Raw genomic sequence first — 17,035 nt, forward strand, 5'->3', positions numbered from 1 at the left:
CCTTGTTGGGGCTTCTGAAGTATGGGTGGTGAACCTAGGAGGTTTTTGAATTTGATAAAGGCTTTTTCACATTCATCTGTTCAGACAAAATTCTCGGACTTTCTGAGGGTGTTGAAGAAGTGATATGACTTGGCAGCTGCTGTGGGCAAGAATCGGGATAGGGCCACTAGGCAACCTGTGAGCTGCTGCACTTCCTTGATAGACCGAGCTAATTGCATGTTTATCATGGCCTAACATTTGTCAGGGTTGGCTTCTATCCCCCTGTTTGTTAATGAGAATCCGAGAAATTTTCCTCCATGTACTCCGAATGCACATTTATCTGGGTTTAACCTCATGTTGTACATTTCCAGTTGTTGGAAAATCTCATTAAGGTCAACTTTATGCTGTTGAACCGAGCTTGATTTGACTACCATATCATCAACATATATTTTGATGTTTCTGGCAATCTGATATTTGAAGACCTTGTCCATTAATCGCTGATAGGTAGCTCCTGCATTTTTCAATCCAAAAGGCATGACTTTATAGGAAAAATTACCTTGGTCAGTTACGAATGCTGTTTTTTCTTCGTCGTCAAAGTGCATTAATATTTGATTGTAACTAGAATAGGCATCCATGAAACTGAGCACTTGGAACCCTGAGGTTTCGTCTATGAGTTTGTCAATATTTGACAGTGGGTAAGAGTCTTTTGGACAAGCTTTGTTTAGATCTGTAAAATCCACGCACATATGCCATTTTTCCGAGCTCTTTCTTACCATTACTACGTTTGCTAGCCACGACGAGAAGTGAAGTTCTGTGATAAAACCTGCATCAATTAACTTTGTGTTTCTGCCATTGCTGCATTTCTTCTCTCCGTACCCAAGTTTTGTTTCTTTTGTATTATGGGTCGAACATTAGGGTTGACCGCTAGCTTGTGGCATATGAAGTTCGGATCACATCCTGGCACGTCTGCAGGTTTCCATGCAAAGAGGTCGGAATTTGATCCTAATATTTCAATCAAATCTTGTTTTGTTCCTGCAGAGAAAACAAAACCAATGTTAGTACATTGGTCGGCTTTCCCTAGTTGTACCTTTTCATGGTCATCTGTTGGGGCTGGACGACTGTTATTGCTCCTTGGATCCAACTCAGCCAATGTTGGGATGCTCTCCAAGTTGTAAACCGAATTGACCCTTGGGATAATCTCCTTTGGGATGGTTTTCAAACCTGCATTATAGCATTGTCTAGCTTCTTTGTGATCGGCATGCACCGTTGCCACTATATTGTCCTGCACAGAAAACTTAACACAGAGGTGAACCGTAGAGACAATAGCTCCAAAAGAGTTAAAGGTCGGACGTCCCAAAATAATATTGTAAGGGCTAGTATAATCAACTACTAAAAATTGAATATCTAGGGATTTTGAGTTCGGAGACTCTCCTAGCATCATTCTTAACCATACATAACCTAATACGGGGACGCTCTCTCCGAGAACCCTACTAATTCTCCATTTGTGGGTTGCAGTGCTTTGTCGTTGAATTGCATCTTCTTGAATGTGAAGTAGAATAATACGTCGGCACTGTTCCCTGGATTGAGTAGCACCTTTTTAACTATTAGCTCCCCCGTTTGGGTTGAGATTACCACCAGATCGTCCAAGTTAGGGCACTACGATTTGAAGTCAGATGCGCTGAAAGCAATTTGGGCAGCTAGGGCCGAGGTGTGGGTCTCTTGACGAGATCCTTCCATTGTCATCATGGCTCAGTAGCTTCTCATCCTGAAAAACCACTTGAAATATAATTTATTCTTCCTTTAGAAGCAGTAGTTTCAACTGGTCCATGCTAAGCTCCTTTTTCCTTATGATCAGAGTTATAGCTCGGTTTGTCAGTGTCTTTGGTTGCTTCCTTCTGGCTTCTGGAAGTGACATATTTATCTACTAGGCCTTGTCTTGCTAGTCTCTCCAACAAGTCTTTGGCTACTATGCATTCGTCAGTGGTATGGCCATACTTCTGGTGAAATGCGCAATGTTTGCTTTTGTCTACATACTTTTGATCTTGATATATGCTTGCTTTTTTCGGTGGTTTTATTAATTTGTTGTGTAGTATTTCTTTGATGATGTCCTCTTTTTTGGTGTTGAACTTGGTGTATGAATCAAACTTTGGTGTCAACTTGAAAGGCTTTTTGAAATCCTTGCTTTGAGACCTGGGAAGTTTCTCCTCTTCCTTTCGAGATGATGGTCTTTCATTTCTCCAAGTTTCACATAATTCTTCAATTTCAATTTTTCCATTTTCTTTGTCCCTAAATTCTTCCAATGTCTTCGACTTTGCAACTGCTATTACTTCCTGGAATTTTCCAGGTCGGAGGCCACTCTTTATTGCATGTAGCTGTACCTCTGGATTGAGGTCTGGGATTTCCATGGCCACTATTGTGAAGCGCGTCATGTAGTCTTTTAGACTCTCGTATTGTCCTTGCTTGATCGTACTGAGATAGTCTGAATCTCGCACGTAGATTTTGGATGCTGCGAAGTGGTTTATGAACAATTTGGCAAATTCGTCGAAGCTGGATATCGAACCTACAGGTAAATTACAAAACCATAATAAAGCAGCTCCATCTAAAAAAGTGGGGAAAGATCGGCACAAGATGGAATCGGATTCACTATTGAGAAACATCATATATTCGAATTTTGTGACATGAACTTTAGGATCTCCGATCTCCTTGTACGGTGTCAAAGTCATTAGGAGTGTAAAATTCTTAGGCATTTTAAAATTCACTATTTCTTTAGAAAAAGGGCCAGTCCGTCGTCTTTCTATTTTGGGAGGTATTTCTCCTGTTTTCACGTTCGAATCTGATTGGTGTTCCTCGTGGAGGTTGTTATTGACTTTTTTATTATCGTTCTTTTCTTTGCCGTTGTTCTGCATTGCTGCTAACAGTTCGGCCATTTGTTGGTTTTCTGCCTGTAGAGCAGCATTGGCAGCCAAGAGTTCGCCATTGATTGGGTTGACTTGCGGAGTTAATGAATGATCCGTCATAGTTTGGCTTCTGCAAAGAAAAGAAGATACAAGTCGAATCTAGTAGTGTTAGATCAAAATTAAAAATCGAGGCGGGGCCCCACGGTGGGCGCCAAATATTCTGGAAAGGATACTCTTTCTGAACTATACATCGGTCTCTCACTACTCCGAGGCGTCTGACAGCTCGATCTAAAATTGGAGTACCCTCGTAAACTCGGACCTAAGCGTGGTACCTGCAAAAAGGACTCCGACGCTCAAGTCATTGAAGAATCACTTAAGAAAATGAGTATATAATTAGTAGGATGGTGTTGAATGCTTTGCCCCATGCCGTCGGCCCTCACCCTGATTTATAGTTTGATTGAGGCTGAATTAGTCGTCGGTTTCAGCCGAGATCTTTGTGACCGACTTTAAGGCGAGATTTTGAGAAAGAAGTTTGTTAGGATAGAGTTGCTAATTTTTTAATATTAGTGATCGTACCAAGATATAATCCAATTCCTCTAATGTGTTAGGAGTATAGTACAAAAATAAATGTGAAATAAAATAATTTTGCATTTATGCTGTACTATTTTAATAAATCCTTTTCATCATCGTTTATATTTTCTAATAATTAAAACACGTAAAAACTAATGATATACCAAATTATTCATATTAGTGTATAAATTCATTTTTTGCATTAACATTTATACCAGTTAATTTCTTTATTTTAAAGTATTAAAATATTAGTTAAAGATAAATATACATATATTAAGTTGTGTTTGTCTATAAATACATAATACTGAGATAGATACAAAGATAAAAAATAATGTTCAACAGATAAATATGGATACAAATATTATGTCCAAATATATTGAATTAATATAATTTGTATCTTTTTTAACAGAAAAAATATAAAAATACTAATAAAAGATACAACTTATTTTTTTTATTATTCTTATGAATTTTTTACAATTATATTTTTTATTATTATATATATTTTTTAATTTTGTGTATAAAAAAATGAAAGTAAATTGAATTCTTATAATTTATTCATTTTTGGTCTAAAACTCCAAGCTGCACATGATATAAAAGGTGGGCTAGTGGGCCAGATACTTTGAGAAGGAAAGTTATTGGGCTCATTCTACAATTCTTTTTATTTTGTATGGGCTTCGGCTTAACCCAAAACATTGACAAATAAAAACAAAAATGGAGGGCCGTTGGCCCCGATATTCACCGAAAAAAAAAAATGGAAGCTGCTGGTTTTTTTTTTTTTATTTTAAAAAATTAGGAGAATAATTAAAAGAATGAATTAAGATTTTTTAATATATAATTAAGTCTAATTTTGATGCATTGAACATGTTAAACGCCTTATAAAATTTTTTAATTATATCCATTCTTTTAAATAACCATTCACGCCGTTAATATAAAAGATAGTTATTTTTACTGTCATGACAATATATAATTAGATGTATATATAGAATTGCTTTTATTGTATCAACATTAAATTATATATAACTTCTCTAAAAACAAATATTGATGATAAACATTATTATTTTATTAGTTCAAACTTGTATTAACTAGTCAATCGAGATTTATGTATGGATTTTCATAGAAGAGTAGTTAGAGTTGGTCAATACCCAATAGATGAGCAAAAAAAAACTAATATAATGTACATAAAACATTATCATGTGATTAATCACTTTATTGTCTTCAATAAGCACTTCATTATTGTACAATTGTGGTGCTTGGCCTTCTTCCGACTCAACCCAACACAGCCAAAGAAACATGAGGAGTAAAAAAAAAATTGCAAATACCCCATGTTCCTAAATCTGAACCTATAAGTCTATAATAGCAGAAAGATAATTAAAAGAAACAAAATGTCCCAATCAAGGAAAATCACATGAACACTTACAGAGATGAGATCAGAGGCGTTGGTTGAAGGATTTTTCTATTTTTTTTCTTTTTTCAGTTTTGTTTTTGGATGTGTGTGAAACCAGAGCATTAATAACAATTATGTGGGAAAAAAAAAACTTTGAAAATATCTATACATTGTAAAAGAAGATATTTTTGAAACATCCAAATCTTTGTCCGATTACTTAACGGTCGCATTTGAATCACATCCAAGTAAAAAAGTTGAAAGTTTAATCATCAGTTAAAACTAAGGATGATTAAACTCTTTCTTTTTTGCTTTATCTATTTTTTTACTTTAGAGAATCCTTTTTAGTCGTTGAATTTGGATGTTGATTTTGTTGTATGTCAAGATATCGAGATAATACGCGTGTAAAGGAACTCGTTCCACGTGTCGGGCAGGCCGGGCAGGCACCAATGAATACAATCAGCAAAAGTGGCAGGGTTAGCTTGTTGCTCTGCAGTTAACAACTTTCCTTGGCGTATGGTGTAAATTGATGTATGTGCATCTTTTCTGAACTCAGATAATGTTGTTATGTTAATGAAGTTCACTGGCACCTTCATAGATTGTGTTACATTGTTGGCAATCACAAAAAGCCTTCGATCGGTTCCAACTTGTGGGCTTGATGTGTTAAGAATTGGTGTTGTTTCTTTAGCACATTTTGTGCCATCTGGGTTGTTCCAATCACCACTCCTTCAATAAATAATAATATAAAATCAAAATGGGTTAATTAGTTTATTAGGAGTTTACTTAAAGATCTTACATTTGTATTTAGTTATTCACTCAATTTTGTCATCTACAGTGCCAACATGATACACTTATTAGATGAGAGATTGGGTTTATAAAAAAAAGACCATGTATATATATACCAAAAATTAATCACTAAATTAGTTATCATATATTTGTGTATAAATAAATAAATAAATAGTTTAATTTATTTTTTAATGTATATTTTATATTTTAATATATATTTTATATTAATAATTAATTTTAGCGACTGATTTTGATATACATATAATATAATTATTTTAGATATAATAAAATATAAGATATCGTTTCTATTCAATTTATAGATATATAATTGGTGTTTAGTCAAATACTTTTTATCACATTTATTTTGCAATACGTAATTTAAAATATTTTTTTGTAACTTTTTTTTTATCACTCATGAGGAATGAAGATTAAATTCTTAAGCTATGTATAATTAGTTAGATAAAAAAAAATGTTTTTTTTTTCTTGGACAATTATTGAAAGTTATCTCAACAACCTTTAGTTTGTCATTTTTGTTTGATAGTTTTTATGTTTAAAAAAATAAATAGACAAAAACACACATGAAAGAATTTGAGTAAATAAAAGTGCATATTAAAATTTATAAATATTAAAGTACACTAAAAAAAATTAGTTTTGGTGGACAAAAATATATTTTAGAGATTAGAAAAATTTACTAACGACGTAATATTTTTGTTCATAAAAAATAATTTTTTGGATATACTTTGATATTTATGAGTTTTTTTTTATATATTTTTGTCCATCTTAAATTCTTTTACGCGTAATTTTGTTTATTTATTCTTTAAAAAGCTTTAAAATGTGAAAGATAAAATAAAGTAAAAAAAATGGAACTCGCACCATTTTTCCTCCCACAAACAATTAGTAGACAACTTTCGAATTGTACATATAGTGATATAGCATTGCCCATTAAAAAAAATATATCAGACATGACTTTTCCATATAAAAATTCATTACAAACGCAAAAATTCTCATTCTATTTAATTTAGGAGGGGTGTTAGGGGCAGTAACATTTATATTTTGTAATTAATTAATCATTAATAATATTTTTTTTTTTTTTTGGTGACTTCATTAATAATATTTTTAATAGTGTGAGATTAAATTCAATAATATAAAATTATTCAATTTTCTTAATTAAATGCTGGCTAACTTTTTAAAAAGTCCTAAACTTCTTCTTAATTTATATATGCCCTTAAAAAAACCAAACATACCCTAAAATTTGTAGTAAATAAACAATAAGTAGAATTTGTAGACACAACGAAATACTATAGTGGCTGCCCAACCAAACTAACCAGAGATCCAAAAGCAAAAACACTAACCAAGTAATAATAAAATAAGATGACAGTTAGGGTGGTCTCACCTAATGAGTTAACAAATATTATATTATATATGGCATGTGAGAGTTACACTATCCTCATGGGAGATTGCAGGTTAAGATCCTTTTACCTTTAGTGCCAGCTAGCACATTGGTATTTAATTTAATTTGTTAATACCTAATAAGCACTTCAAAAGGATAAACTTTGGTATCGTATGTTGGGGGAGAACAAATAAAATACCCCACCGAAGGTGATGAAAAAGAAGGAAAAGAAAAAAAAGAACAGAGAACAAAGGCAAGTAATTGCAGTGGGTACTCAAAAGAATTGCATTTTGATTGTTGACCCCTATAATCACCTTTTATATATAATCTATACATATTATATATAATACAGTTTCCCTTTTATAATGGTCATCTTTTCTTTTCTTTTTTTCCTATTATTTTTCATACTTATACTAATATATTATTATAGTTATTAAATCTGATCAGATTGGATGTGAGTGAGTTGATTCGATTAATCGGGTGAACTATATCTATACAAAATTTTAAATCTATATATACTTATATATTATCATAATTATAAAAGTTGTAAACGGTCTCCTAGAATTTAAAAATATTTTTTTAGTAGTACATAATAATAATATTTATTTATTTTCATTGTATTATTAAATTTGATTCATTGTATTAAATTATTATGAAATTTATTTTTGTTATTATATTATATATATTTTATCTCACATCAAATTTTTTTTTTTGGATCTATCTTTGTAATTACACACAACCCTTAATTCACTACATTAGGTTTAATTTTGTGTTTTTGTATTATATAAAATTTATGCATTTATATATAAAATTGAAGGTTTGACGGGTATAGCATGTTCGACAAAATGCTAGTAGCAGTAATGATGATCATGATAAGAGATAAACTATTAAAAAATAAACAAAAAAAAAATTCAAAAGAAGAAAAGGATAAAATTGTGTCACCGATTTCTGTCAACCGCCACAAACAAAATGAGTTGAGTAATAATTTTTCTCTCAAAACGTTTAATATTTTCAGGAGAATTTTTGTTATTTCCTTGTTTTGAAATTTTTTATTGGTGCCAAAACATTTCAGGTGTTATTTTAGTAGCTTATCAAAAAATAAATTTAAAAGAGAAAATTGAGAATTGAGCATATTGATTTACCTTATGTGAAGAGGGGACATGCTGTTGAAGAAAACTTTGGTTCGATTTGGATCAATGTTGTCCTCCACCCATTTTGACCATGTCTTTAAGACTCTTCTATATGCAATTGGCCTTGCAACTTCATCATACTCCGTTGACCCTTCATCAAACGACCCTCGTCTTTTGCATTATCACCAACATGCCAAACACAAAATCCAATTCACAGATTGCTTCAAACATAAATAAGGAAATAACTGACTATTTAAATATTAGTAATACCCTTCGAACATATTAGTAATGAGAGAAATAGTATAAAGAAGGACTATATTATTGTAATCAGAAAGAAAAAATAGATCAATTGGATAAACTTTAGTTTATTAGGAGTTTTATTCTCTTTCACTTGAAATTAAATAAAGAAAATTGTGTTTTGTTAATTCATTTAATTTCTTTCATTATAGTCAATCATCAATATCTTCTTCAACTTCAGTTCATACAATTAATTTTACACATTTTTTTTTTAATTTTTATCTTTTTAATGCTAACATACTGTGTTAAATTTGATGAAGAATTAACAATATATTATTGATGATGACTAAACATTATTATTAGATTAAAATTTTAATTATGTATGTAATTAATTTATTAAGTGTGCAGAAAATTAAACTAATCAAACTGATCCATTAACAAGCAAACAAAGCCCACAATAATTCAGATCCATAAACTTTAAGAAAATAAGTGGTTGAATATAATTCACACTATTTTTATAAGCTCAATTGATGGTCCAAATCTATTCACTTGAATTGGTGGTTAGCTAAGTAATAAAACTCAAATTACATAAGAATCAAACTACACACTACTCAACTAAATTCTCTTTTTTCTCTCTTCTCTCTTTTTCATTATCCACGTGAAATTACAGAAGCAAAGCAAGAAAAGAGAAAAAATTCTTATTAGGACTTAATCAAAGAACAAAATGTGTGTTACCAAATCTAAACAAGAAAAGAAAGTTAAAGAAGCTAGGCTAAAAACAAAGATCATATCTAAAGCTTCATCATAGAATTTTTCTTTTTTTGTGCAGCATTGAATCTTGTGAAAGAAAACTTCCTCTTTGCATATACCGAATTGAAAAGCTCAAGAATTTGAGGGTTATGGAGCTTTGCAAGAATCAACGGACAAGAAAGCTACTTGGAATCAAAGCACAAATGAAGACCTCAGATTTTTGAAACAATATGAAAAAAGATGAGAGAGAAGATAGAAAGTATGGATGTATATTCTCTTCCATCACTTCTGCGCAGCTGATGCTACTACTGCTATGCATCTTTGGATCATCTGAGTTTGACTCTACAATGAACGGAGCCCAGTAGAACTCCACCGTTGCATTATAATCCTGCACACACACAGTAATAGCTACATTATTGTGATAAGGTCCACTGGTCCACCAACATGATAAGGTCACAATATTCCAAAGCCAGAGCATGCATACAATTTTGTAATCCAGCAAAATTAATTCATTATTGTCCCACCATTAACATTTGACATGCATTACATAAAAATATGATTCTAAATTTTTCTTCACAAAAAATCATTATGTCAAATAAATGAATAATATATAGCGATAAAACTGGCCTTCTATGTTTTTCTTATAAAAAATCTTCAATAATATTAGATGTACATTAAAATGCGTTAAACTAAATATATATTTAGAGTAATGGTAAAGGATCGTTATAATTATTATTTTTAATAATTAATTAATTATTAATATTTAAAATTATAAGATAAAATATATTATTAGATTATTAGTTAAATTAAAAAAATTAATTTAATAACTAAAAATAATGATTAAAAATAATAAATTTTAATAATTTTTTAATATTTTTTATATATTTTTATATACAAATAATAATTAATTTTAATAATTAATTTTAATATATATATATATATATATATATAATATTTTTATAAATTATTTTTATATAAAATAATAATTAAAATATTAATACACATTATATTAAGCACTTAAATATATTAAATTATTTAATATTTTTAATTATTTTTTTTATATAAAAAATATGTTTACATGAGTATTTATTATAAAAAATGTTAGGAGCTCATAAAAATTTATTATTTTTAGTTATTATTTATTAAGTTAATTTTTTTAATTAATAATTTAATAATTTAATAATATATTTTATATTTTTATTTTATATTTTTTAATATTAATGGTTAGCCGATAATTATGTTAGTAGGAGTATTGGAGAGTGGATTTTTTTAATAAAAAAAAATTGAATGGTGTCAATTGTTTAATTTTATTTTTTATTATTTTTTTTATATTTATTTTTTGTTCCACTTATAAAATTAATAATGAGAGATTATATTTTATTTTTTATCCATTTTTGGAGTATTGATTATTGATAATTATGTTAAAATGAGTGAGTAGAGCAAAGACCAAAGAGTCAAACCTGGAGTTTGAAGACAGAAATGGAGCCAGTCTTGTTCAAGGTCTTTTTGCCATGAGGAACAGCAGACTGGACCAAACAAATCATTGATTCCCACTGGTTCCTGTTCAATGAGTCTCCAACAAACATGAGCCTCTTCCCTCTAAGCTTCTCAAGCAAAACTCTCGCCTTAAACCTTAATACACAATAATTTCACACACAAAAACACAATTATTAGTTGATCCACAATAACCGTCTGGTTCAATTCGCAGAATGTTTTTGCACGTCCCTAGAATAATAGTTCAGATTCTAGGAATATAAAAACATTCTGCTAATGAAGGAATTGAATTAATTAAGTGGTTGTGTATTATTGTTACTTGGGCAAAGAGCAATCTCTGGGTTGCCATCTCCAACTCTGATACATGGAATCAGGTCTTCCGTTCTTGATGCAGGTAACTTGTTGAGTGAGAAACTCGCATTGTTCTTCTTTATACAAAGGGTGACTCACGTTATCGAAAACCCACTCACCTGTGAACAAGTCACACTCTTTCGGGGGCAACTCAACCGTTTCTTCTTCTTCTTCTTCTTCTTCTTCTTCATCTTTCTTTTCTGCCATAATAACCGGCAATTCAATCTTCTCCTTCTCGTCCATCTTCTCAAGCTGAAGCTGAGCTCTATTAACAGTTTCTGTGACATTATTATTGTCATTGGAACCTTGTTGGAGTTGTTGAGGCTTGAAGAAGGAGAATTCAGCGAGTGACTTAAGGTCCTCGCTGAACATGAAGAAGACGCCGAAAACGAATATGGAGAACACTATCATCAACACGGAGAGATTATTATTGCTTCCGCTTTTTCTTGCTTTCATTGTTTCAGAGCTCGAAAGCGAGTTCTTGCGCCGAAGTTGCTGCATTTAACACAAAGAGAGAAAGATGAATATCACAACAATTTTGAAGAATTCGAAGGGGATAGAAATATAGAGAAGGACATTTCATGAGGATTGATGAAATCATGAAGAAACAAGAAGCTTCTTTCTTTAATTTTATTTTTTGGTTGGTTGAATAATTTAGTATTAATATTGTGTGTTTGTTTAATTTGGGTTCGGTGAAATGGTGTTGTCTTTGAAGGAAGTAAGGACAGAGAAGGTATATTGGTGAAGAAAAATTGTCGTTCTCAAAACACACATATACACACACACTAAAAGGGGGTCAAAGTTCTTTATTTGTTTCTTTAATTATGTTAATTTATTTATCCTTTTCTTTTTTTCAATATATAATTTGTTTTTGCAACCACTTTTTCTTGTATTTTAAGAGCATACTTGAGGAGTGATTTCAAAGACTTGGAAGAAGTTAGTCATAGTCTAAATCAGTTGAAGGGAGTTTGCATAGTGTGGTGGAGTTGAAGCTTCTTTGGTAGACACAATGTTGTTGTCTTTCAGGTTCACATTCATGGTTGTCAGAGGTTTCTGTCTATTTATTCCTTTTATTTCTTTTAGATAAGGCCTCGGATGAGGAGTATACGTAAAGTTTTTATTTTTTATTTTTATATTAGAGTAAGGTTTTATATAGTCATTTATCTATAGAATTTGATTAGAATGCTTTTACATATAAAGTTTTAAATTTGAGAAATAATAAAAATTTAATTTAAAATTATTTTATTTTATGTTTTTAATTAAGATAACTTACATAAATAAATTAAATGATATCAAATATTACTGATGAACAAGTGTTTTGAAAAAGAGTTAATTATATTTCGTCCTTACTTTATTTTTCAATTTTACTAGGTAGACAAGGAAGATTATGAACAACTCCAATTACCCTTTCAACACCTCCCTCCCTTTTTTCCACTTTAACCATCCACCTTTCTAATCTTTTTTACAGCAACCCTAACACTCCAAAACCCTGGTAGCATCGTCGTTTCTTGCCTCTCCAGCAAATCTTAGTGCCGTCAGTTTTCTTCGCTGTTATTTCCGTCGGTACTGTGCCAAATTCCATATCAAACACGGCGTTGCTCCTCTGCCACCATTCCCACCATCCCTCTCCTTTAAACTCTCACGTATGGTGTCACAACGCCGTCACCTCCCACCAGTGCCATAGATCACCAACCAACGCCATAGCAGCAGAAAGAAGGAGTCACACGCCAAAGGCGTCGGTACACCAGCACCCAGTCGGCCCTACCGTCGCCCATACTATGCCGTCGCCGCCAGCTACAGTAACATCATTGTAAAGGTGACGTGCGGCTTATCCCATTGTGCCGCTTTACTTCTTCACCCATTAGTCTGCAAAAAATTAGCTAATAGTTAGGGTTTCATTTTTTTATAGCATGTTTATGTTATGCATTAGGTTTCTGGTAATAATTACATCATTTTAAATTAGATGTTATTTTATTTGGTTGAATTAGTGAATTTTTTTTCATGTAAACCATTTTAAATATCTGAATAATTGGTATTGATGCGTGAGCATCTCTTCTATCTTTTCCTAGTGAATTTGTATTTGAATTACTAATTTTAATCAAGATTTAATTACTTTTAGCCACCATGAATGCTATTTTGAGTTGTGTGCAATTTCTGTTTATTTCAGGTAGCATTCGGATGGATTTGATGGAATTTTGTAGCAGAAAAGGAAGAAAGCGAATGATGCTGTCAACCCCGACCTCCTTGCACTCAAACAAAAATAACTTGAACTACAGAGGTCCAATTGACGTAATTTTAGCGGCATTGGAAAGCTAACTTCCAGAGTTTTCCAACGATATATAAGAGTATACCCTTTTCTTCCATTTCATACGGACCACTTCACGCCAAACTTGAGGAAGCTCAAGTTTGTGGCGCCAACTCAAAAGCCTCCAAGGAACACATGCGTACACTTCCATGCCAAACTTGAGTTCCCTCAAGTTTGGCGCCACAATCAAGAAATGCTAAGGAATGCTTGCTGTCCACTCCACACCAAACTTGAGTTTACTCAAGTTTGGCGCCACACCTATCAATCCAAGTGGTCCCACGCTTTCAACGCTACACGAGATACTGTTACATTTATCTTGATTCAAATTTAATTTTTATTTTAAAATAGGAAAAGATATTATTTAGTTTTTAGAAAATATAATTTACATTAATTAGGATTAGATATAAAAGAGAAAAGAATCAGCCCTTCGAGCTCTTCTCTTCTCTTATACCTCATTCCGCACTTTACAATTTTTCGGAATCCTAGTGTTCTCTTATACCTCATTTCCGCACTTTACAACTAAATCTCCACTGTTAAGGTTAGGAGCTCTGTCTATTGTATGGATTGATACTATTATTTTTCTATTTTAATTCATGTACTGATTTCTATTTCAAGAATTATTTTCATTCTTTATCTTATGAATTTGGGTGGAACGGAAGTATGACTCTTGTTCTAATTGAGTTATTGCATAACTTGGAAAAGCTCTTTATTTGAACAACAGCTTGAAAATAATTTCTCCTAAACTACTAATTATCTAGACTTAATGGGATACGTGGCATATAATCCTCTTATATTTGGGTAATTAGGGTTTCTGTGGCATATGACTAGAATTGAACTTCACCCTCTAATTGGAATTAAGTGACCAAGGAATTGGCGGTTGATGAAGGTTAGAGGAGACTAAAAAGGTCTAAGGAATTAGGGTTTAGTCACATATAGTTTGCCATGAATTGAATCTTGCATGATTAAAATAGTTAATAAGAAAAGTCAATCCGAAAGATAGATATCTCTGAAGCCTTAACTGTTTTTGTCCATATATTTTACAACCCGTTTGCTCCTTGCTTTTTGATTTTCTAAATTTACTGTTTGATGCAACTGAGACCTAAATACTATTTTTTATTTGTCTAAATAAGTAAATCACGCAATCATTGTTGTTTAGTCCATCAATCCTCGTGGGATCGATCCTCACTCACCTGAGGTATTACTTGGTACGACTCGATGCACTTGCCGGTTAATTTGTGAGTTATAAAATTCGCACCAAATTTTTGGCGCCGTTGCCGGATATTGATTGTGATTAACAACTACTCGTTGTTTCATTCCTTAGATTAGATAATTTTTCTTTTAATTAGTTTTATTTTAGTATTATTAATTTTTATTTTTTTATTTTTTTTCCTTTAATTCTTTTCCTCTTTTTCGCTAGTATCCCCTTTCCCCCTGTTTCTTTCTTTTTCTTTTCTTTTATTATTTAGTTTTAATTAAAAAAAAGAAGACTTTCGTTCTCTTTCTGTTATTTATTTCTTTTTTAATATTTCGCTTTTTTTTCTTCAATGGGCGTTTCTGCTTTAGTTTTAATTATATTTGTCCCTAGCTAATTTTTGAATATTACAGTATTTATTTTTCCTTAATTTTTGAAATTAAGTTTGGTGTCCCTGTAGTAATTTTTCTTTTAAAAATATTTTTTTAAAAAAATCCTAGTTTCTTTCTTTGATTAATTTTTGAATTTATAGTTCACTTTTTTTCATTTATTTTCGAATTTTTTTTATTTTTATTATTCTTTATTTTATTTCTTTTCAAAAAAAATTATGTTTTTTCTTCTTTACTTTCCTATTTATCACATGGTGCGTTTAATTCTTTTTGGTGTTTTGTGCTAAAAAAAATAATGGAGAGAGATCACATGGGTTACTACTCACACCCAAGGAGTGATTCATATTATTGTGGATGGAGGAACTACCCGAATGTTGGTTGGCAAGGTCAAGAGCAAAAGGATTTCAATGTCCCATATCCTATCCATCAAGAACCACCATCTCCATATACATATCAAGAACCATCCTCCTCTTTTTACTTATATCAAGAACTATCATCTTTCTACTCATATCAAGAGCCACCATCTCCCTATTCATACCAAGAACCATCCTCTTTTTACTCTTATCAAGAACCATCATCTCCTTCTTATTTATATCAAGAGCCACCATCTCCTTATTCATATCAAGAACCATCATCTCTTGAGCTTCGCATGAAAGAATTCATACATGATATGAAGATGAGTGTAAAAAATATAGAGACATATGTGCAGTTGATCATCAAGCCCCCAGAAAGAGGAACAAGCAAATTTCTTCGCAAGAGATACAATGCAAGATCCTATGGAAGAAAGTAGGAAATCAATCAAAGGAGTTCATACTCCAGTGAATTAGAAAACTCTCCACCCTCACATATGGAAGAAGAGGAAGATGTACAACAAAGAAGTAAGATGCACAAACAAAGGAGGTTGTAAGGGATGAAAACAATTATGGGAATCTACACTCCAATGAAGCAGAGAGTGGCATAGAGGGTGAGTTTCTTGAACCACTAATTCAAGAAGTTCTTGATGAAGGGTACACTTCAACCATCACACAACACCCAATTTTTGAAATAAAAAAAAGTGAAGGAAACCAAGAAAAGCACTGAAAAAGGGATTGTGACCAAGAAACAGAAGAAAATGTCCATGAAAAAGAGAAGGTAAGCAAAAAACAATCCAACCTCTATCCCAACAAGTAAGGTGAATCAAGCTAACCACAATAAAAGAAAGCTTGTTAGGAGGAATTTATATCAGGGGGCACTAATTTTCACCTCTCCTCCCTTGGAGACATTTCTTTTAACCAACTGGAAGAAGAGGAAGAAAATTCAACAATCAAGTGTCAAGCTAGTGACATTAAAGAAGCTCTTATTGGGAGGCAACCCAACTACTAGTATCCTTGGTTTTGCAGTTATTTTGGTTTTAATTTTATATTTATTTTGATTTTAGCATTATAGTTATTTTAGTTCTGGTTTTAAATTACTTTATCTCAATTGTTTTTAGAATTTTTCTTGTTTTACATGTGTTTTGGTCATGCAGAGTGGTTAGAATAGGAACAGGAGCAATTAAAAGGAATTTTTGACACCTTGGAGTTTTTCTCTGCTGGGGACAAGCAAACTTTTAAGTTTGGTGTTGTCACTTCACTTGTGGCTTTTCTGTTTATTTTAATGGCACCAAAGGGAAGCGAATCATCTTCACAGAGGAGCACAGCCTGAAGAATGAGACAGCCACTAGGATAACTGAGGTGGTTGAGTTCCTTTCATTCTATATTTTCTCCCATTCTTATTATGTTATATTCCTATTTTCTGCTATTTTACTTGGTTTCTGCATGATCCTTTGTTATTTCAATTCCTAGGTTCTAGTTTGATTTGCTATTTTTATTCTGTGATTTGCTTTTAGTTTAAAAAAAATTTGTCTCATGTACCGCTCACTGATCTTGAATCGAAAAGAAAAGAAAAAAAAAGGATGTATTGCATGAGAAATAGAGTTTATATCAAAGAATAGTCTTATTTACTTAAATGTGGTGGTATTATTTGTGATTTTGAATGCATGATATGAACAGTGCATATTTGAATTTGAATCAAACGATGTTGATGTATGAGGAACAAGAATTTAGAGAACTATTATGAATTCTCTAAAGTTAGTGAAAGCTTAATCCTTGAAGCAACATAAACAACATATAAAAAAAATTTAAAAAGCAAGGTCCAAGGCTCTGA

The 17,035-nt window shown here is 31.7% G+C and overlaps 2 protein-coding genes across 2 annotated transcripts; both read right to left on the bottom strand.

The window, feature by feature from the left end:
• Positions 1–1,808: 1,808 nt before the first annotated feature.
• LOC112785729 (uncharacterized) lies at positions 1,809–2,996 on the bottom strand. Its single transcript, XM_025829166.1, has one exon. It carries the CDS (start codon positions 2,994–2,996, stop codon positions 1,809–1,811), a length of 1,188 nt encoding a protein of 395 aa, XP_025684951.1.
• A 2,131-nt stretch (positions 2,997–5,127) lies between these two features.
• On the bottom strand, positions 5,128–11,998 carry LOC112785730 (protein trichome birefringence-like 28). Its single transcript, XM_072231025.1, has 6 exons — positions 11,872–11,998; positions 10,934–11,460; positions 10,581–10,752; positions 9,290–9,508; positions 8,146–8,312; positions 5,128–5,553 (listed from the first exon to the last, which is right to left on the bottom strand). Exons 1-6 carry the CDS (start codon positions 11,908–11,910, stop codon positions 5,208–5,210), a joined length of 1,470 nt encoding a protein of 489 aa, XP_072087126.1. The 5' UTR covers positions 11,911–11,998; the 3' UTR covers positions 5,128–5,207.
• Between the last annotated feature and the right edge of the window lie 5,037 nt (positions 11,999–17,035).

This window comes from Arachis hypogaea, chromosome 20 (genome assembly GCF_003086295.3).
Source record: "Arachis hypogaea cultivar Tifrunner chromosome 20, arahy.Tifrunner.gnm2.J5K5, whole genome shotgun sequence".
NCBI lineage: Eukaryota > Viridiplantae > Streptophyta > Magnoliopsida > Fabales > Fabaceae > Arachis > Arachis hypogaea.